The sequence below is a fragment of the Coturnix japonica genome, unplaced genomic scaffold (assembly GCF_054131305.1).
Source record: "Coturnix japonica strain WE unplaced genomic scaffold, WE-NBRP24 Scf061, whole genome shotgun sequence".
Classification (NCBI taxonomy): Eukaryota; Metazoa; Chordata; class Aves; order Galliformes; family Phasianidae; genus Coturnix; species Coturnix japonica.
This window is the reverse complement of record NW_028188964.1, coordinates 667,648-689,766: the sequence shown is the minus strand read 5'-3', so window position 1 is coordinate 689,766 and position 22,119 is coordinate 667,648. Positions and strand designations below refer to the sequence as shown.

Below are 22,119 nucleotides of genomic sequence, written 5' to 3'. Positions count from 1 at the left end.
CCATCTCCTGTCTTTGTGCTCACTGCTGTCTCTCCATTCCCTGTTTGTTGCCAGGAAATTCTGCAGCTGACACAGCATGCAATTGAGAAAGTCGTGGAAAACAGCTACTGGATGCCCAACTGGGTTCTGAAATCCCTGGGTATGTAGACAGCTTCACTACCCTCAGCTTTGCGCCTGGCACTCAGCTCAGTAACCCCTCCCAGCTCGGGGCTGCGTGCTGGGATAGGGGACAGGGCTCTGTCCCCACGGAAGGGGCCTCTCCTGTGCTCCTGCCTCCAGGCACAGCAGTGGGGCCGCCATTTGGGGTGGTTTACACGGGTTATGGGATGGAGTCGGGGGAGGGGGCGCTCACAGGGAATGTGAGCAGTGCCCCTCCCCTTATAACTCCCATCCCCAACTTTTCCTCACAGAGCGCAGCAGACACAGCGAAGGGGCTGCAGCAACATCAACTGCCGCAGCAGGGAGAGCGCGGGAAGCAAGCCAAGGAAATGGCAGCAGAAACATCTCATGGCGAGAGCAGCCTTTCCGAGGAGTCCTCCCACAACACATCTGGATCGCTGCCACCCAGAAGGGAAAAAGCGGGGTCTCCCACTGACAAGATGGCGGCAGCAGCATCTCGTGTGGAGCCCAGCGTGCCCGAGGAGCCGCCTGTCCTCACATCCACATCGCTGCCACCCAGCGACGAAGGAACGGGGTCTCCCACTGAGGAGATGGCAGCAGCAGGGGCTAACGGATCGTTGGTCAGCTGCTCATCCCGCCCGTGCCGGCCTCTCATTGGTCAGCGGGTGCGCCGCCGACGCGTGTCGCCGTCTCATTGGTCAGCGGCAGCGCCGCCGGCTCCGATTGGCTGAGGCTCCGCGCGCGGGAGCGGCCGCCATCTTGTGTGTCGGGGCCTCCCGGCTCTCCCTTCGTTGGGCTGAAGCCGCTGCCGCAGCCCGGGCCGCCCCGCACGGCAGCGCCGCTGCAGCCGCTGCGCGCCGGAGCTGTCCGGGCAGCACCGAGACGGAACCGCGGCACGACGGGAGCGGTGCTGAGGACGGCGGCGCCGGAGGTGTGCGGGAGAACGGGGCCGGGCCGGGGCCGGGGAGAGGAAGCTGAGGTGGGCTGTGGGTGTAGGGGGCAGTGGGGGAGGAGTGGGGGGGATGGGGGAGTTGAGGGGGCTGTGGGGTAACGTGTGGCCGTGGGGGGGCTGTAGGTCCTATGGGGCTGTAGGGAGGGCCTAGGGTAATGTGGGGCTGTGGGGGGCAGTGGGATGGATGTAGGGGTGAACAGTGGGGGAGATGGGGTTGTAGTGGGCTGTGTGGGGATCCCGAGGGATAGGAGGAAATGGGTGGCTGTGAGGGAATGTGGGGGGCACAGGGTTGGAGGGTGGACACGGAGTGGGGTCAAGGGACTCATCTGGCAGCCTCATTTCGGGGGGGGGCGCCCCCAGCACCCGCTGCCTCAAAGAGGCGCCCAGAGCCCCCTGCCCCCCCCGTGGCCTCTAAGATCTGGGGGGCGAAATGGGGGCAGCGCAGCAGCAAAGAGGTGGCGGCTGCGACCAACTCGACGGGGGGGGTCCCGCTGCCCCCCAAGTGTTTAGATAAGGCCACCAGAGCCCGGCAGAAAACACCGCGAGGAGCCCCCCAAGCTGCCAACCCCACCACAAAAGCCCGGAGCCAACAGCTGCCCCGCTGCCCTTCCTCCCCTCCCCCGGCCGCCAGCTCTAAGTGGGGCAGGAGAAGCTCGGGGGGTTGGAGAACGTGGGGAAGAGGCTCGCGGCCAAATGGGGGGTTAAGTGGGGCGAGGGGGGGGGCCCGAGGCAGAGGAGGAAGAAGAGGGGCAGGGAGGGGGGCAGAGCTGGGTGCTGGGCTAAGGAAGCCAAGCAGTGTCGGAAGGAGGCAGGGATGGGACAAAGACCCCCCCGGGACCCCCAGAGGGCGGCGTGGAGCAACGCCGGCTCCGCAGTGGACAGCAGTTGGGCTTCTCAGAGCCCCCCAGCACCCACAGCAGCTGGGCCTGGGCTGCAGGGCTCAGGAGGAAGGAGTGGGCAAGGAGGTGGTGTGGAAGGGGAGGGATGGGATCCAGCGAAGGGCTGCTATGGGGGTCCCCCCTGGGATCCTGAGGTGCTCCATCATTGGGAGCCCTGGAGGTGGTGCCATGGGGGTGATCCTTGTGATCTGGATCCCACAGTGCTGTGCCAAGGGGACCCTTGGGATCCAGCAGTGCGATGTGGAGCGGATCCCCAGCATGCAGTGATGTGACAACACTGGGACCCCCGGGGTCTCTAAGGGCTGCATGGAAGGGAGGTGCATTAGAAGGGGAAGGGGTGCACTGGAATCCAGAGGAGCTCAGCCCCGCGGTGACACGAGGCTGCCCAGGGCTGTTGGGACCCAGTGGATCATAGTGTGAGGCTGGGCCGGGATCTGGCAGCAGGTTGTGGAAGGAGCCACCTGCAGACATAGGAGATGCTCCAGGATCTGGTCCAGCAGCACGGCAGGATTCAACAGGATCTGATGAGAAAGAAAAGAGATGGGGGGTGAGATCCTCCATCCATACAAAGATCCCCTGGATTTCCCACCCACCAGCCCTCCATAAATCATTGGGACCTGATGGGGCGAAATCAAGGTAGACTACATCTACTGCTCTCCCCCCGTCCACCCAACCCTGGCTGGGCCACACCCATCTCCTGTCTTTGTGCTCACTGCTGTCTCTCCATTCCCTGTTTGTTGCCAGGAAATTCTGCAGCTGACACTGCATGCAATTGAGAGAGTCGTGGAAAACAGCTAAAAGGATCCCAGGAGACCGTGTCCCCACGCTGGGCTGTGATAACCACCATCTGATCTCTGCCTTAGGCAATGTGTCACGCAAGAGAGGGGAAGGGGGACTCCCGTCCTGCTTCTAGCGGTCCTTTCTTTTGAGTGTTCCCCACCCAAAGCCATCCCAGCACAGCCAAGGAGCGGGACTGTCCCACACGGCATGTCCCCACTGGGTTGGGAGGAGGGAAATGGGCTGCAGGGCTCCGAGCACTCTGGCAAACTAATGGTCTCTCCTGACTGATATCTCCCACAGCTGGAGCCTTCCTCTGGATATTGGGAGCCTGGGGAAATGTTCTGCAGGTCAGTGCCACAGCGTGCGGCAGAAGACAAAGCTCTGCCCTTCAGCCTCCGTGGGGACAGGAGGAGTTTGGCCACGGGCCCATCGCTGCTGAGACTCTGTGGGCTCCTGAGCCAGGCTGGGGGCTGCCTTGGCAGCAGGACGGGCTTTGGTGTGGCAGCATCTTCCCAGTGCCCAGCACGGAGCTCAGGCTGAAGGCAACAGCACATGGGAAGAAGGGGCCTTTGGCCCGTCCGTGACACTCTGGAGTCTGGAGGGATGGGAAAGCAAGCGGAGAAGCAGCAGATGCTCTGCAGCACGTGGAGGGCTGAAGGGCCCAACTTTGGGCAGCAGTCCTCTGCAAAGTGCTGGGAAGCAGCAGGAAATTCTGCCAGCTGCTCCCTGGGAAGCTCCTTTGGAAGCTCTGGCCGTGCTCCTGGTGCTTCCTCCCATCAAATGCTTTTCTCTTCCAGGTGGTGTCAGCAGGACCTGTGCATGAGCTCCTGTCTCTGGGGTAAGAACACTTCCTTGCCATGCACCTGGCTCTGTAGCTTGGCCTCGGCTGGCTGTGTGCTCCATGCACGCCTTCACTTTGTGCCCAGGGCTCCAGCCTTTCCCATCTATATGGTGAAGGCAGCCCTTGGCAAAGCAAAGGAACAAAAGGGGCTGGGGGATAAGGAAGGGCACAACCCCCTGGAATCCTTCACCTCGTGGCACTGAAACTCTGACCTGCGTTGCTGAACAAGACTTGCTTTGCTTTGCCTTCAGGAACTCAATGGTTGGGCCAGAATTACACCTGATAAGTTATGAGCTGTCAATCAGGAAGCATCTCATTGCACAATCAGTGTATGATGTCCTGGAGGAGAATGGGATCGACGAACTGACGAGACAGGTAATGGTACTGCTCCCTTCCAGCCCTTTACAGGGACAGCTGTGTGCTCTGGCCGCCTGCCCCACACCTGGCTCTGAGGCTCAGCCTCCCCTGTGTCTTGGAGCTACTTTGCTCCCCACACTGAGAGCTGCTGTTGGTGCTGGCTGCACGGTAAACCTGGGATCAGGGTGCTCTGTGCAGAGCCATGAATTCCCCCTGGCTGGGCCCCAGCCAGAAGCCTGCTGGGCTTGGCTTGGAGGCTGGATGCGGCCCCTGCCAAGAGACTTGTGCTTCAGACTTCTTAGCTGGAAGGGCCATTCTCCAGACCAGCTGCAACTGGAGCTCTGCAGAGCCTGGCTGGCTCAGGGCACGATCTGACTGCCTGTCAAGGCTGTTCTACAGCAGACACGGGGCTGGCAACACTGGGATCAGGCAGAGCCCAAAGTCCATCTTTGCTGTGTCTCTGGAGTGCAGTTCTTGGGTAGGACTCCCTGCTCACACCCATCTCCTGTCTTTGTGCTCACTGCTGTCTCTCCATTCCCTGTTTGTTGCCAGAAAATTTTTCTGTTGACACGGATTGAAATTGACAGCATCGTGCAAAACAGCTACTTGATGCCCAACTGGGCTCTGAAATCCCTGGGTATGTAGACAGCTTCACTACCCTCAGCTTTGCGCCTGGCACTCCCCAAAACCTGCCCAGCTCTGCTTCCTGTCACACTTATCTCCTAGAGCTTTAGGATGGCTGAGGTCTGAAGGGACCTTAAGACCATCCCAGTCCAACTCCCTGCCACTGACAGGACTGCCACCCTTTGCATCAAGGTGCTCAGGGCCCCATCCAACCTGGTCTCCAACGCCTCCGGGAATGGGGCATCCATGGCTCCTCTGGGCAGCACAATGCAGGGCCTCACCGCCCACTGGGGGTCAAGAATTTCCTCCTCACATCCCGTCTAAAGCCCCGATCTCTGAGAATTTAAAAACTCTTCAACTCTGCTCCCAGGGCTGACCGGCTCATTTCCCCAGGTGCTCAATCAGCGCATCAGGCCGGGACTCAGCAGTTCCCATACACAGCGGGACGGATTCTGCACCCCAGAGCCCCGCCAAGAGCTTTGGGGAATGAGCATTCACTCCTTCAGCTTGTCTCTGGGCTGTCCCAGTGCACGTCTGTCCATCTTTATTTCAGGTGCCACTGTTGATGCGGAGAGGACAACCAAGAGTTACGGTGGGAAAGGCCGGCTTTCTCCCCTCTTTTCCTCTGCAAAGTCCCCTGAGACCCTCTTGCAGGTATGGCAGGAGAAGTGCTGACAGTGGGCTTCCCGCCTTGCTTTCACCCCCCTCCCCCCGCAGACACCCCACAGAGCCCCATAAGGGCTCCCCCTCCATCCCCCAGCCCTTCCTTCCCAGGATCCGTCCCCCTACATCCTTTCCCCCTCCCCATCCTTTCCCCCTCCTCAACCTTCCTTCCATCCTTCTCCCCCCCATCCTTCTCCCCCCTTTCTTCCACATCCTTCCCCCCCATCCTCCCCATTCCTCCCTCCATCCTACCCCCCATCCTTCTCCCAGTCTTTCCTACCCCCAACACTTCCCCCCCATTCTCCCTCCCCACATCCTCACCCCATTCTGGCTGCACATCCATTTCCTTTGGCCCAGCTACTCTGCTCAGCCCACACTCTTCCCCACATCACTGACACCAGGGTTGGGAGGGTGCTGGGCTGACAGATGCTGGGGAGGGCTGCCGCGCCGGCTCTGGGCAAGCAGAGAAAGGCGGTTGACTCCAGAGCTGTTGTCCAAACCTTTGCATATTCCCCTCCTGTCCCTTGAGTAGCATTCCATTACGGGGAGCACGGCAGCCCACACAGAAGACAAATTCTGTGCTCCTTGCCCAGCATCCAGCTCTGGCGACTCTTTGCCTCACCGCTGATAGACGCATCTCTCTCATTTCAGCCTGATATTTCTGTTGGCAACTGCTGGGCTTTCCAAGGTTCGCAGGGCCACGTTGTCATCCAGCTGCCTCAGAACATCTGGCCCACAGCTTTCACCCTGTGGCATGTCTCCAAGGCGGTGTCTCCCTCTGGGGATGTCAGCAGTGCCCCCAGAGACTTTGCCATCTTGGTAAGTCTCTGCCTGCTGCTGCTTCTGGAGGCCCCCGAGGAAAAAGCTTTGCCATAGAGCCCCATAAGAGCCCATTGAACCCCTATAGAGCCACAGAGACAACCAACAGAACACCATAACCACAACATAAGACCCCATAGACCCCCAAAGAGCCCTATAGAGCCCCCACAGACACCCCATAGAGCCCCATAATGCTCCATAAGACCCCATAGAGCTGCACAAGAAGCTCATAGAGAACCAAAGAGCCTCATGGTGCCCCACAGACACCCAACAGGGCCCCATAAGGGCCCTACAGACACCCAACAGAGCCCCATAACTGCCACATAGAGCCCTGTAAGACCCCATAGAGCCACACAAGAGCTCATAGAGCACCATAGAGCCACACGGTAGACACCCAACAGAGCCCCATACGACCCCATACTGTTGGGAGCTCCCAAATTTCAGTGGTGGGCTGCTGCAGAGCACGGCATCCTGCCTGAGGGCACCAAATCCCTCGGCTGGTTCCATGTCTCCAAAGGCCTCTGCTGCTCTTTGTGGCCGAGCAGCTGGGAGCAATTGCTCCACGTGCCCTGACTCAGGTTCACCCTCCGTTGTGCTCCAATCCTACCAGAGCACAGGGAGGGTTGGAAGGGCTCCCACCTTTGGCCTCAGTGTGTTCTTTATGGCACGGCCTGCCTAAGTGTGACCGCCATCATCTCTTGTCTTTGAGGGAGTGGATGAGGACGAAAGGGAAACTCTCCTGGGACTGTATGTTTATGACGTGGGTGGAGATATTGCGCAGACCTTCCACGTTCAGGTATGGCAAGTGCAAGGGGGGAGGCCGGGCTGCCTGCAAGTCATGGGAAGAAAGAGCTTTCCTGCCCACCCTCTGCTCTCCAACATGGCCGACTCCCGTGGGGTCCCTTTTGCAAGCCTTTGGAAGCACTTGTTGTGCCGGGGCTCTTCCCATGCCCATAACAAAGCCTCTCCTCTGCTACTGCTTCACTTGTATACTGAGACCTTGAAATAACTACAAACTACTTCACTTATATAATGAGACCTTGAAAGAAAAGATTCTTCTCTTGTTCTAAAGGCACAAACAACATTTGATTCCCACACTGATAAGATCAGTGATAACAAGAGAGGGGTCTGCATGCTAAACAACTATTGAATATGGATCAGAATTCCAAGAAATCATTGACTGTGTATTAGTTTTACCCATATCTATGGGGTGAACAGTGGGAGCTATGGGGCACTATGAGATCTATGGGATGCTTTGGGATCTATGGGGAGAACAGTGGGAGCTATGGGGCACTATGGGGCACTGGTCCCCCTCCGGCCCATAACAAAGCCTTTCCTCTTTGCATTGGCAGGAGAAGCCCCTTCAGTCCTACAAAAGGATTAAAATGGATGTACGCAGCAACTGGGGGAACGCGGAATACACCTGCGTGTACCAATTGGAAATCCACGGCAACCCCTAAAAACACCTAAAAACCCTAATAAACCCTAAAAACCCCTAAACTCTGATGTCTACCAGAGGGTTTTAATTAGGGATTGATCATTCAATGAAGAGATGTCGATAACTTTCTGCCCGCCTCGAGGCTGGTTGGGGGGAGGGAGGAGCTGCGGGGATGAGTTGGGTGGGTGTTTGGTGGGGGGAACGGGGGAACCGGGGTGGGGACCGGGGCTAAGCCACAGGACAAGCAGGCCAACTTGGCCAAGTTCCCCAGGGCACAGCACATGCTGGATGAGGCAGAGGAACGTGCTGACACGGCTGAGTCCCAGGTAACAAGCTGCAGGCACGGAGCCGTGACATCAGCATCAAGGTGGGTTCCTACCCCACATCCCTGCCCTCCATCTTCTCACCTCCCTCCATCTCCTTTCCCAATAGAAAGGACTCAGTGAGGAACGAAAGCTGCAGATGCTCTGCCTTCCAGCCCCAACCTCTGATCTCACAACCCCTTTGGATCTCTCAACTCTCCTGCTTTCAGCCAATAAGAATTGTTGAGCGGCAGCAGCTGCATTTGTGGGACAGGGCTTAGTGTGGGTGGTGCTGTGGGGTTGGTGTGGGAGCCACGGGAGATGGAGGGTGGCCAAGAGTGTGAGTTGGCCACTCAGGCCATCCCACAGTGCCATGAACTGTGGTACTAAAGGGCTGGACTGGAAGCACTGAGGTTTTGAGGGCCTGATGCACAGAGGGAGGCCAAAAAAGAGACCACGTGTCCATGAGCATTTATGGCACAAAGGAAGGCTTAGAGCTGTAATGGAGAACACACCTGAAGGCACAGATGCCTGCAAGCTGTCCTAGAGGCATAGGGGGAGGCCTAAAGGCTTAGAGGTTGCCCAGGAGGCTTAGAGGCCTTAAGGTAAAACAGCCTGGAGGGAGGCCCAGAGCCTGGCCAAGAGGCCTTGCAGCTTAGTAGTCTTGAGGCCAAAGTGAGGCGTGGACTTCTTCCTTCTTCCACCCGGGCGGTAACGCCGGACAATCCACCCGCCCTTGTTTCTCCATCCCCGGTACCGGAACTGAAAAGAGCCGAAAACAGCCGAAAAAAGCCGAAAAATGCCGAAGTTCGGCTGGTGTTCGGAGCCGGTTCGGCTGCCGGAGGAGCCTTCTGAAGGGTATTCCGGCTTACTTCCGGGTTGGTCTGGCGACTTCCGGTCCGGTTCTGCTCTCTTCGGATGTATTCGGAAGCGCTCGGGTCGTTCTGAAGCGACTTCCGGTTTACTTTCGGTTTGCTCCGAGATCCACTTCGTCTCCGTTCGGAAGCGCTCGGGTCTTTTCGGAGCGAGTTCCGGTTTACTTCCGGGTTCCTTCGATTTCACCTTCGGAATTATTCGGAACCGCTCGGGTCGGGTTCGGAACCGCTCCCAGCGACTTCCGGTTGACTTCCGGGTTGCTACAGGCGGCTTCCGGTCGGGTTCGGAGCTGTTCGGAACCTTTCGGAAACGCTCGGGTCCATTTCGGGATCGCTACGAGCGATTTCCGGGTTTTTCGGGCTTCGGTTCCGTTCGGAAGCGCTCGGGTCAACTTCGGAAACATTCAGAAACTTTCGGGTCCAGTTCGGAGCCGTTCGGAGCCGTTCGGGGTCGCTACGAGCGACTTCCGGGTTTCTTCAGGCTTCGGAACCATTCGGATCCTTTCGGAAGCTCTCGGGTTCACTTCGGAGGAGCTCGGAAACGCTCGGAGCCCTTCGGGTCCACTTCGGAGCCATTCGGGATCGCTACGAGCAATTTCCGTGTCTCTTCGGGCTTCGGACCCTTTCGGAACCATTCGGAACCGTTCGGAAGCGCTCCGGTCGACTTCGGAGACGCTCGGAAACACTCGGGTCCAGTTCGGAGCCATTCGGGGTCGCTACGATCGACTTTAGTGTTTCTTCAGTCTTCGGAACCGTTCGGAACCTTTCGGAAGCGCTCGGATCGACTTCAGAACCACTCGGGTGCACTCGGATGCGCTCGGAGCCCCTCGGGTCAAGTTCGGAGCCGCTCCGCTCGACTTCCGGGTTTCTTCGGGCTTCGGAAACCTTCGGAGCCGTTCGGAAGCGTTCGGAACCCGGAAGTCCCTTTATGCCTCTCTAAACCCGGAAGTCTCTTCTACCCCGTCCAACTCTATGGCCCTGGAGGACCGTCTCAATACAATCAATGCGTTGCCATCTGTTTAATGAGTTACAAGCGTTAATTAATGAGCTTTAATTAATCCCGGAGCAACATCCGGGTCTTTTCTAGATCCGTACTGAAGAGGCGAGCCAAGATGGCGGCCGGGAGAGACCGGAAGTAGCGATTGAGGCGCTGGGTTTGGAGTTCCTATAGGTGCCAAATAGTGAGCTATTAAAATGAATGGAGGCTCTGAGCTGCCAAACAGTCTTCCATAGGAATGAATGGAGGCCCATAGGTGCCAAATAGGGATCCATTCGAATGAATGGAGGGCCAGGGATGCCAAATAGTTACCCCATAGAGCCCCATAGAGACCCCATAAACCCCATAGAGACCCCATAGCACACCATAGAGCCCTATAGCCCCCCATAGACCCCCATAGAGACCCATAGACCCCTACAGACCCCCCATAGAGCCCCACAGACCCCAAAAGACCCCCATAGAGCTCCATAGAACACCATAGAACCCCATAGAGCCCCATAGACCCCCATAGAACGCCATAGAGCCCCATAGACACCCCATAAACCCCCACAGACCCCCATAGGACCCCATAGAGCCCCACAGAGCCCCATATAGACCCCATAGAGCCCCATAGAGACCCATAGACCCCCATAGACCCCCATAGACACCATAGCTGCCAAATAGTGACCCATAGACCCCTATAGACCCCCCATAGAGCCCCATAGACCCCCATAGACCCCTATAGACCCCATAAGGCTCCATAGAGCCCCATAGAACCCAATAGGACCCCATAGAGCCCCCATAGGACCCCATAGAACCCCATAGGACCCAATTGGATCCAATAGGACCCCATATAGACCCCATAGCCCCCCGTAGAGCCCCACAGAGCCCCATAGACCCCTATAGACCCCATAGCCCCCCATAGAACCCCATATAGACCCCATAGACCCACCATATTCCCGGTGCTATAACCCAGCACCAATAGGATCCCTTCGGGGCACCCGCTCTTCAAGTAATGCTGGCTCCCCATAGGGAAGAATAGGACGTCCCCCACTTCCACCTCGAAGCTCAGGCTCTCCCCATTCTCCAACACCAGGCCGGCCTGCGTTTGCATATTCATGATCTCATTAAGCCTCATTTGCATCCCACCCCCCTATATCCCCTATATACAATATAGGGCCTTACCTTGCCACAGCCTTGGAGGACGTAAGCCAGCTCGTTAGCGTTAAGATGATAATGGGGTTGGCCAAGTTCGTTAGGGAAGATCCTTAGGGTGGCTATGGTGAGAGGATCGGGGTGCTGCAATGGGTTATATATAGGATCACATAGGGTTATATAGGTTTATATGGGGGTCTATGGGGGGTCTATGGGGTCCTATGGGGGTCTATGGGGCTCTATGGGGCTCTATGGGAATCTATGGGGTGGCTATGGGGTCCTATGGGGCTCTATAGGAGTCAATGGATCACTATTTGGCAGCTATGGAGCTCTATGGGGTTCTATGGGGCTCTATGGGGCTCTATGGGGGTCCTATGGGGGGTCTATGGGGGTCGTAGGGGTCCTATGGGGTCCAATGGATCACTATTTGGCAGCTATGGGGGCTAATGGATCACTATTTGACAGCTATGGGGCTCTATGGGGTTCTATGGGGGGTTATGGGGTCTATGGGGCTCTATGGGGTCCTATGGGGCTCTATGGGGTCTAATGGGTCTGTATTTGGCAGGTATGGGGCCGTATGGGATCCTATGACGGTTCTATGGGGTTCTATGGGGGGTTATGGGGTCCTATGGGACTCTATGGGGTCCTATGGGGCTCTATGGGGTCTAATGGGTGTGTATTTGGCAGCTATGGGGCTCTATGGGGTCCAGTGGAGGGTTATGGGGTCCTATGGGGCTCTATAGGGTCCTATGGGGTGGCTATGGGGGTCTATGGGGTCCTATGGGGCTCCATGGGTCACTATTTGGCAGCTATGGGGCTCTATGGGGGTCCTATGGGGGGTCTATGGGGTCTAATGGATCCCTATGGGGCTCTATGGGGCTCTATGGGGGTCTATAGGGTCCTATGCGGTGGCTATGGGACTCTATGGGGTCCTATGGGGGGTTATGGGGCTCTATGGGGTTCTATGGGGTTCTATGGGGCTCTATGGGGGTCTATGGGGCTCTATGGAGGTCTAAGGATGACTATTTGGCAGCTATGGGGCTCTATGTAATCCAATGAATCACTATTTGGCAACTACGCTTTCCAATATAACTTAAAGACTCACTATTTGGCAACTCTGGTTTCCTATGTAATCTAATGGATCACTATTTGGCAAGTATGGTTTCCTATGTCTTTTAACGGCTCACTATTTGGCAACGATGGGCTCCTATGTATGCCAATGGCTCCTTATTTGGCAACACCGGTTTCCTATGTAATGTTATGGCACACTATTTGGCAACCGACCCCTCCAAGGTCCTGGCAGCTTAAAGGCGTTACCTGAAGGAGCGACTGGATGTAAATGAGATTCATTGTTTCCATCCAGGTCCTGGCAGGTCGATACGGAGCCCAATGGAAAACTCCGCCATTAAATGGTGCCGGAGGGGAACCTAAGGGGGATAGAAAGGTCCTGGAAGGTTAAAGGAAAGGTCCTGGAAAAGGAATATGGGATTATACGGGGGTATTTAGGTCCTGGAAGGGGAAGAATGGGGTCTAATGGGGTCTTATGGCGTCTATGGGGTCTTATGGGGTCTATTAAGGTCCTGGAAGGGTAATAATGGGGTTCTATGGGGTCTTTAATGTCCTGGAAGGGTAATAGTGGGGTTTAATGGGGTCTTATGGGGTCTATGGGGTCTTACGGGGTCTATTAAGGTCCTGGAAGGGTAATAATGGGGTCTTATGGGGTTATTAAGGTACTGGAAGGGGAATAATGGGGTCTATGGGGTCTTATGGGGTCTATTAAGGTCCTAAAAGGGAGATAAAGGGGGTCAATGGGGTCTAATGGGGTCTATGGGGTCTTATGGGGTCTTTAAGGTCCTGGAAGGGTAATAATGGGGTCTATGGGGTCTTATGGGGTTTATAGGATCTTATAGGGTCCTATGGGGTCTTATGGGGTCTATTAAGGTCCTGGAAGGGTAATAATCGGGTCAATGGGGTCTTATGGGGTCTATTAAGGTCCTGGAAGGGTAAAATGGGGGTTAATGGGGGTTATTAAGGTCCTGGAAGGGTAATTATGGGGTCTTATGGGGTCTTTAAGGTCCTGGAAGGGTAATAATGGGGGTTAATGGGGGTCATTAACCTTAATGGATCACAATTTGGCACCTATCTATCCCGATGGATCACTATTTGTCAGCTATATATTCCAATGGCTCCTATAGCTTCCAATTGCTCACTATTTGGCAACCCCGACGGTTCCCTATTGAGCCCCTATGTCTTCGAATAGATCACTATTTGGCAACCCATCTATTCCAATAGTTAATGGGGTCTTATGGGGTCTAATGGGATCTAATGGGGTCTATGGGGTCATATGGGGTCTATTAAGGTCCTGAAAGGGGAATAATGGGGTCTAAAGGGGTCTTATGGGGTCTATGGGGTCTTATGGGGTTGAGAAGGTCCTGGAAGGGGAATAATTGGGTCTAATGGGATCTAATGGGGTCTATGGGGTCTTATGGGGTCTATTAAGGTCCTGGAAGGGGAATAATGGGGTCTATGGGGTCTATGGGTCTTATGGGGTCTATAAGGTCCTAGAAGGGGAATAATGGGGGTCAATGGGGTCTTATGGGGTCTATGGGGTCTTATGGGGTTGAGAAGGTCCTAGAAGGGGAATAATGGGGTCTATGTGGTCTTATGGGGTCTTATGGGGTTGAGAAGGTCCTGGAAGGGGAATAATGGGGTCTAATGGGATCTAATGGGGTCTAATGGGGTCTTATGGAGTCTATTAACGTCCTGGAAGGGGAATAATGGGGTCTAATGGGGTCTAATGGGATCTAATGAGGTCTAATGGGGTCTTATGAGGTCTATTAAGGTCCTGGAAGGGTAATAATGGGGTCTAATGGGGTCTTATGGGGTCTTATGGGTCCTGGAAGGGGAATAATGGGGTCTAATGGGGTCTAATGGGATCTAATGGGGTCTTATGGGGTCTTTAAGGTCCTGGAAGGGGAGTAATGGGGTCTATGGGGTCTTATGGGGTCTTATGGGGTTGAGAAGATTCTGGAAGGGGAACAATGGGATCTATGGGGTCTTATGGGGTCTTTAAGGTCCTGGAAGGGGAATAATGGGTCTAATGGGATCTAATGGGGTCTAAGGGGTCTTATGTGGTCTATGGGGTCTTATGGGGTTGAGAAGGTCCTAAAAGGGGAATAATGGGGTCTATGTGGTCTTATGGGGTCTATGGGGTCTTATGGGGTTGAGAAGGTCCTGGAAGGGGAATAATGGGGTCTAATGGGGTCTAATGGGATCTAATGGGGTCTTATGGGGTCTTTAAGGTCCTGGAAGGGGAGTAATGGGGTCTATGGGGTCTTATGGGGTCTTATGGGGTTGAGAAGGTTCTGGAAGAGGAGTAATGGGATCTATGGGGTCTTATGGGGTCTTTAAGGTCCTGGAAGGGGAATAATGGGGTCTTATGGGGTTATTAAGATCCTGGAAGGGTAATAATGGGGTCTATGGCTCTTATGGGGTCTTTAAGGTCCTGGAAGGGGAATAATGGGGTTTAATGGGGTCTATGGGGTCTTATTGGGTCTTTAAGGTCCTGGAAGGGTAATAATGGGGTCTATGGGGTCTTATGGGGTCTATGGGGTCATATGGGGTCTTATGGGTTCTATGGGGTCTTATGGGGTCTATGGGGTCTTATGGGGTCTATGGGGTCTTATGGGGTCTAATGGGTTCTATGGGGTCTTATGGGGTCTATGGGGTCTATGGGGTCTATGGGGTCTTATGGGGTCTATGGGGTCTATGGGGTCTTATGGGGTCTATGGGGTCTTATGGGGTCTTATGGGGTCTTATGGGGTCTTATGGGGTCTTATGGGGTCTTATGGGGTCTATGGGGTGTTATGGGGTCTAATGGGGTCTATGGGGTCTTATGGGGTCTAATGGGTTCTATGGGGTCTTATGGGGTCTACGGGGTCTATGGGGTCGATGGGGTCTTATGGGGTCTTATGGGGTCTGTTGGGTCTTATGGGGTCTATGGGGTCTTATGGGGTCTAATGGGGTCTATGGGGTCTTATGGGGTCTAATGGGGTCTATGGGGTCTTATGGGGTCTTATGGGGTCTATGGGGTCTATGTGGTCTTATGGGGTCTATGGGGTCTTATGGGGTCTTATAGGGTCTATTGGGTCTTATGGGGTCTTATGGGGTCTTATGGGGTCTAATGGGGTCTATTGGGTCTTATGGGGTCTTATAGGGTCCTATGGGGTCTATGAGGTCCTTACCTTTGAGGTCATATAAATACCGCCATATTTGCTCGTTATCTGCCTGGGTGTAATTAACATCCCGCACTAATTGACTTAAATTAATGGGGTGGTTCAAGCTTTGTAGGATCGGGACCTTCTGGAAGCTTCCAATCCAATCCTGAACGCTACGAAGCTGCCAGGACCCAAAAAAACCCTGTTATTAACCTTCCAGGACCCAAATCCCCCATAGAACCCAATGGGACGACCCTATTACCTCCCTTTTCCTCTTTCAGGACCCAAAACCCCATAGAACCCAATGGGAAGACCCTATTACTTCCCTTTTACCCTTCCAGGACCCAAATCCCCCATAGAACCCAATGGGATGACCCTATTACTTCCCTTTTACCCTTCCAGGACCCAAATGCCCCATAGAACCCAATGGGAAGACCCTATTACCAACTTTTACCCTTCCAGGACCCAAAACCCCATAGAACCCAATGGGACGACCCTATTACCTCCCTTTTCCCCTTCCAGGACCCAAATCCCCATAGAACCCAATGGGAAGACCCTATTACCTCCCTTTTCCCCTTCCAGGATCCAAATCCCATATAAAACCCTATATCTCCTCAACAGAACCCCATAGAAACACCCAACCACCTCCATTTTAACCTTCCAGGACCCAAGTTCCTTCTTATTCCCCTTCCAGAACCCAAATCCCCCATAGAACCCAATGGGACGACCCCAAATCCCCATTATTAACCTTCCAGGACCCAAATCCCATATAAAACCCTATATCTCCCCCATAGAATCCAATGGGAAGACCCAAAATCCCCATTATTAACCTTCCAGGACCCAAGTTCCTTCTTATCCCCCTTCCAGGACCCAAATCCCCCATAGAACCCAATGGGACAACCCCAAATCCCCATTATTAACCTTCCAGGACCCAAATCCCATATAAAACCCTATATCTCCTCAATGGAACCTCATAGAAACACCCAACCATCCCATATAAAACCCTATATCTCCTCAAAGGAACGTGATAGAGAGACGCAACCACCACCATTTTAACCGGCCGGGTCCCCTCTTTCACCTCAATCCCTTCAATCCCTTCTAGGACCTTCCAAAAAACCCCCAAAAAACCCATTTTCCACCCCCCACCCCATACCTGTAAAGCCTCAATTAAGACCTCATTTGGGGTCCCATTAACGGCCTCATCCACCTCCAATGTCTTCAGCTCCTCGTGGGTCCCATAAAAGAGAACGAGGACAAGTTCTTTTGGGGTCCGGCTTTTATTTCCTTCCCCCCCGTCCTCCGTGTTTTGGATCCAATGAAGAACGTTCCGGGGGAAGAAAAGGACCTGGCCGACTTCGGCTCGGTAGGTGGTGACGTTGGTTGGGGTGACGATGCCGATCCAGGCCGTGCCCTATAGATTATAGGGGAAATCCTATTAGATTTAGAGTAGACCCGCGAGGTTAAGGGGTTATAAGGTGGGGAAAGAAGGGATGGATAAGGCGAAAGAGGAATCGAAAGTATAGGGTCAAAAGCGGAAGAGAGAAAGAGGAAGTGGGAGGAAAAGCAAGATCCATGTTGTGCCCTATAGAATATAGGGTAAATCCTATAGGATTTTAGGGTAGACCCATGAGGTAAAGGGTTATAAGGTGGGGGAGGAAGGACTGGATGAAGCCAAGGAGGAAGAAGTATAGGATTAAAGGTGGAAGAGAGAAAGAGGAAGTGGAAGTAAAACCAAAGGCCACCCCCAATTAACATGGGCCGCCCCTATATATAACATGGCCAAATTCTATAGGATTTTAGGGTAGACCCGCGAGGTAAGGGGATTATAATATGGGGGAAGAACGTTTGGATGAGGCCAAGGATGAAGAGGAAGTATAGGATTAAAGGTGGAAAAGAGAAAGAGGAAGTGGAAGTAAAACCAAAGGCTACCCCCAATTAACATGGGCCGCTCCTATATAACATGGCCAAATCCTATAGGGTTTTAGGGTAGACCCGCGAGGTAAATGGATTACAAGGTAGGGGAATAAGGGTTAAATGAAGCCATAGAGGAAAAGGATGTATATTCTTAAAGATGGAAGAGAGAAAGAGGAAGTGGAAGCAAAACCAAAGGCTGCGGCCTACCTGCACCACGTAGCCATGGACGTTGGCATTAAAATGCCAGTGGGGGACCCGGAGCGCTCCAGGTTTGATCCTGATTAAAGCCAGGCTCATTTTGGCTTGATGCTCGTGGAGGCTTTGAGCGAAGACGCGAGCTTCTCGATCCGGATAACGCTTGGGATCCAGCCGGTACGTCGCCCATTGGATTTCACCTCCGGGGTAGCGTTGTGGCTGGAAAGCAAATGGGCTTATTCCTTTTCCTCTTCCCCCTCCCCTTCCCCTTCCCATAGGAAAGGAAGAAGGTACCCCATAGGACCCTATAGGACCCCATAAGCCCCATAGGACCCCATAAGACCCCATAGGACCCCATAAACCCCATAGGAATCAATAGGAAGCAATAGGACCCCATAAGACTCCTTAGGACCCCATAGAATCCCATAAGACCCCAGAAGACACCATAGCATGCCATAAGACCCCATAGGACCCCATAGGAACCAATAGGACACCATAGCACACCGTAAGACCCCATAAGACCCCATAGGACCCTGTAGGACCCCATAAGCCCATAAGTCCATTTCCTCTCCCCTCCCGCTTCCTCTTCCCCTTCCATTTCCTCTCCCCTCTATACCCCCCCCACTTCCTCTTCCCCTCCCCTTCCTCCCTTCCCCCTCTTACTTCCTCTCCTCTCCCCTCCCACTTCTTCCCCACTTACTCCCCACTTCCCCCCCCCACTTCCTTTTCCCTCCCACTTTGTCTTTTCCTTCCTCTTCCTCTTCCTCTTCCTTCTTCCCTTCCCCCTCTTATTCCCCTCCCTCTTCCCATTCCCTTCCTCTTCCTCCCCACTTCCTCTTCCCCTTCCCCTCCCACTTCCTTTTCCTCCCTCCCTTCCTCTTCCTCCTTACCACTTCCACTTCCTCCTCCCTTCTTCCCCCACTTCCTCTCCCCCCTATATCCCCCCTACTTCCTCTTCCCCCCTTATTTCCTCCCTGTATCCCCCCCACTTCCTTTTCCCCCCTTATTTCCCCCCTGTATCCCCCCTACTTCCTCTTCCTTCCTTATTTCCCCCCTATATCCCTCCACTTCCTCTTCCCCCCTTATTTCCCCCCTATATCCCCTCCTACTTCCTCTTCCCCCCCTTATTTCCCCTCTATATCCCCCCCACTTCCTCTTCCCCCCCTATCTCCCCCCTATATCCCCCCTACTTCCTCTTCCCCCCTTATTTCCCCCCCACTTCCTCCCCCCACCCCATATCCCCCCCATCCACTTACCTCCGACATCCCCATCCTATACACGAACCAGAGCCGTCCTTCGTCCCCCTCCACCTCATTAACCACCTCGTTTACACGCAGCTTGTTAATCGCCTTCCTATAGATGACGCTCAAGCTTCCCAGCCCCACGGCGGTTGTAATGGAGCCGGCCAACAGGCAGAGGCCGAACAGCTTCCATAGGGATCTCCTGCCCCACTCGGGCGCCATCTTGGATATGGGGGGGAGGGGAGAAAGGGGGGGTTACATAGGCCGAACCGGGCCAAAGTGGGCCAAGTTAGGCCTAGTTAGGCCTAATTGGGCCTAGTTAGGCCTAGTTAGGCCCTGCTAGGCCAAGGTAGGCCATGCTAGGCCTAGTTAGGCCTAGTTAGGCCAAGGTAAGCAAAGGTAGGCCATGCTAGGCCTAGTTAGGCCGAGTTAGGCCTAGTTAGGCCAAGCTAGGCCAAGGTAGGCCATGCTAGGCCCAAGATGGCCGTGCTAGGCCAATCCAATCCAATCCAATCCAATCCAATCCAATCCAATCCAATCCAATCCAATCCAGGCCAATCCAGGCCTAGGTAGGCCATGATAGGCCCAAGATGGCCGTGCTAGGCCAATCCAATCCAATCCAATCCAGGCCTAGGTAGGCCAAGGTAGGCCCAAGATGGCCGTGCTAGGCCAATCCAATCCAATCCAGGCCAAGGTAGGCCAAGTTAGGCCCAAGATGGCCGTGCTAGGCCAATCCAATCCAATCCAATCCAATCCAATCCAATCCAATTCAGGCCAAGGTAGGCCAAGTTAGGCCCAAGATGGCCGTGCTAGGCCAATCCAATCCAATCCAATCCAATCCAATCCAATCCAATCCAATTCAGGCCAAGGTAGGCCAAGTTAGGCCCAAGATGGCTGTGCTAGGCCAATCCAATCCAATCCAATCCAATCCAATCCAGGCCAAGGTTGGCCCAAGATGGCCGTGCTAGGCCAATCCAATCCAATCCAAGCCAAGGTTGGCCATGACAGGCCTAGGTAGGCCTAGGTAGGCCTCGCTAGGATTCACTAGGCCTTACTAGGTCTCACTAGTAAGACCCCATAGAAACCCATATGACCTCATAGAACCCATAAGTCCCTATAAGACCCCATAGGACCCCATAAGACCCCATAGGATCCCATAAGACCCCATAAGAACCCATAGGACCCCATAGGACCCCATGGAGACCCCATAGGACCCAATAGACCCCATAAGACCCCATAGGACCCCATAGAACCCCATAGGACCCTGTAGACCCCATAAGACCCCATAGAGACCCCATAAGACCCCATAGGACCCCATAGGAACCCATAAGAACCCTTAGTATCTAATGAGACCCCATAGAACCCCATAGGAATCAATAGGACCCCATAGAGACCCCATAGAGACCCCATAAGACCCAATAGGAATCAATAGGACCCCTTTAGAAACCATAAGACCCCATAGAACCCACTAGGACCCCATAGAACCCCATAAGATCCCATAGGACCCCATTGACCCCATAGAGACCCCATAGAGACCCCATAAGACCCTATAGAACCCCATAGGACCCCATAAGACCCTATAGAACTCCGTAGGACCCCATAAAACCCTATTAGACCCCATAAACCCCATATGACCCCATAGAACCCCATAGAGGTTCTATGGGGTCTCTATGGGGAGATTCCATAGAGACCCCATAGACCCCATAGGACCCCATAAGTCCCCATAGAGACCCCATAGGACCCCATAGGAACTCTATAGAGTTGTCACTAGGCCTCACTAGGCCTCGCTAGGCCTCACCCCAATCCTTACCTCTTTATGGCGTCCATCTTTTCTCTTCCGGGACCCGACGGGTTCCTCGGGTCCCATCTCGAAGGCTTCATTGTCCATCTTAGCTCTAATGAGGTTAATTAGGGCTTAATTGGGTTAATTAAGGGTTTAATTGGGTTAATTAAGGGCTGAATGGGGGTGTTAGAGGCCTAGTTAAGCTATGGGGCTTGGAGGAGGCTCCTATCCCCCCTTCCCATTCAACTCTATGGCCTTGGAGGACTTAATATCCCCTCAGCCTACAACTCTATGATACTGGAGGAGCCTCCTATCCCCCCCGGCCCTCCAACTCTATGGCCTTGGAGGACCACGTAAGACCCCATAGGAAACAATAGGACCCCATAGGAATTAATAGGACCCCATAGGACCCTATAGGACACCATAAGACCCCATAAGACCCCATAGAGACCACATAGGACCCCATAGGAACCAATACGACTCCATAAGACCCCATTGAGAGCCCATAAGACCCCATAGGACCCCATTAGACCCTATAGGAAGCAATAAGACCCCTTAAGACCCCATGGGACCCCATAGGACCCCATAAGACCCCATAAACCCCATAAGACCCCATAGGACCCCATAGGAACCAATACGACCCCATAGGACCCCATAAGACCCCATAAGGCCCCATAAGACCCATAGACCCCATAAGACCCCATAAGACCCCATAAGACCCCATAAGACCCCATAAGACCCCATAAAACCCCATAGGAAGCAATATGACCCCATAGGAATCAATAGGAAGCAATAGGACCCCATAAGACCCCATAAGACCCCATAAGACCCCATAAAACCCCATAGGAAGCAATATGACCCCATAGGAATCAATAGGAAGCAATAGGACCCCATAAGACCCCATAAGACCCCATAGACCCCATAGAACCTATAAGACCCTGTAAGACCCCATAAGACCCCATAGCACCCCATAGAACCCCATATGACCCCATAGAACCCATAGGACCCCATAAGACCCCATTGACCCCATAAGACCCCATACAGACCCCATAAGACCCCATAGGACCCCATAGGATCGTATAAGACTCCATAGGAATCAATACAACTCCATAAGACCCCATAGATTCTATAGAACCTCATAAGACCCCATAAGACCCTATAGACCCCATAAGACCCCATAGAGACCCCATAAGACCCCATAGGACCCCATAGGAACCAATATGACCCCATAGAGACCATAGACACCATAGACCCCATAGAGACCACATAGGAATCAATAGGACCCCATAGAAATCAATAGGAACCATTAGGACCCCATAAGATGCTATAGGACCCCATAGGACCCCATAAGACCCCATAGAGACCCCATAAGACCCCATAGGACCCCATAAGACCCCATAGACCCCATAAAACCCCATAAGACCCCATAACACCCCATAGACCCCATAGGACCCCATAAGACCCCACAGACCCCATAGACTCCATAGACCCCATAGACCCCATAAAACCCCATAGGAACCCATAGGACCCCATAAGACCCCATAAGACCCCATAGGACCCCATAGAGACCCTATAAGACCCCATAGGAACCAATTGGAATCTATAGGATCTCATAGGAACCAATGAGACCCCATAGGCACCATAAGACCCCATAGAACCCCATAGACCCCATAAGAACCCATAGAGACCCCATAGGACCCCATAGAGACCCCATAAGACCCCATAGGACTTCATAGAGACCCCATAGGACCCCATAAGACCCCATAGACCCCATGAAACACCATAGGATCCCCTAGGACCCCATAAGACCCCATAAGACCCCATAGAACCCCATAAGTCCCCATAGAGACCCCATAAGACCCCATAGGACCCCATAAGACCCCATAGACCCCATAAAACCCCATAAGACCCCATAACACCCCATAGACCCCATAGGACCCCATAAGACCCCACAGACCCCATAGACTC

At 54.0% G+C, this 22,119-nt stretch overlaps 3 protein-coding genes across 5 annotated transcripts; 1 reads left to right on the top strand and 2 right to left on the bottom strand.

The window, feature by feature from the left end:
• Positions 1-1,807: 1,807 nt before the first annotated feature.
• LOC146751843 (SUN domain-containing protein 2-like) lies at positions 1,808-7,555 on the top strand. 3 transcript variants are annotated; one of them, XM_085533540.1, is made up of 9 exons: positions 1,808-2,607; positions 2,716-3,098; positions 3,549-3,589; positions 3,844-3,967; positions 4,502-4,586; positions 5,127-5,227; positions 5,888-6,055; positions 6,765-6,851; positions 7,408-7,555. In XM_085533540.1, exons 4-9 carry the CDS (start codon positions 3,851-3,853, stop codon positions 7,513-7,515), a joined length of 666 nt encoding a protein of 221 aa, XP_085389666.1. In that variant the 5' UTR covers positions 1,808-2,607; positions 2,716-3,098; positions 3,549-3,589; positions 3,844-3,850; the 3' UTR covers positions 7,516-7,555. The 3 variants fall into 3 exon arrangements, with proteins under 3 accessions (XP_085389666.1, XP_085389667.1, XP_085389665.1); XM_085533541.1 differs by lacking the exon at positions 1,808-2,607 and having other exon boundaries at positions 2,621-3,098; XM_085533539.1 differs by lacking the exons at positions 1,808-2,607; positions 2,716-3,098 and having other exon boundaries at positions 3,106-3,589.
• A 711-nt stretch (positions 7,556-8,266) lies between these two features.
• On the bottom strand, positions 8,267-15,269 carry LOC146751842 (uncharacterized). The gene is made up of 5 exons (XM_085533553.1): positions 15,046-15,269; positions 12,119-12,228; positions 10,832-10,945; positions 10,599-10,748; positions 8,267-9,835 (listed from the first exon to the last, which is right to left on the bottom strand). Exons 2-5 carry the CDS (start codon positions 12,158-12,160, stop codon positions 9,725-9,727), a joined length of 417 nt encoding a protein of 138 aa, XP_085389679.1. The 5' UTR covers positions 12,161-12,228; positions 15,046-15,269; the 3' UTR covers positions 8,267-9,724.
• Positions 12,257-18,605, bottom strand: LOC146751841 (uncharacterized). The gene is made up of 5 exons (XM_085533584.1): positions 18,384-18,605; positions 17,140-17,346; positions 16,172-16,429; positions 15,046-15,199; positions 12,257-12,270 (listed from the first exon to the last, which is right to left on the bottom strand). Exons 1-5 carry the CDS (start codon positions 18,588-18,590, stop codon positions 12,257-12,259), a joined length of 840 nt encoding a protein of 279 aa, XP_085389710.1. The 5' UTR covers positions 18,591-18,605.
• Between the last annotated feature and the right edge of the window lie 3,514 nt (positions 18,606-22,119).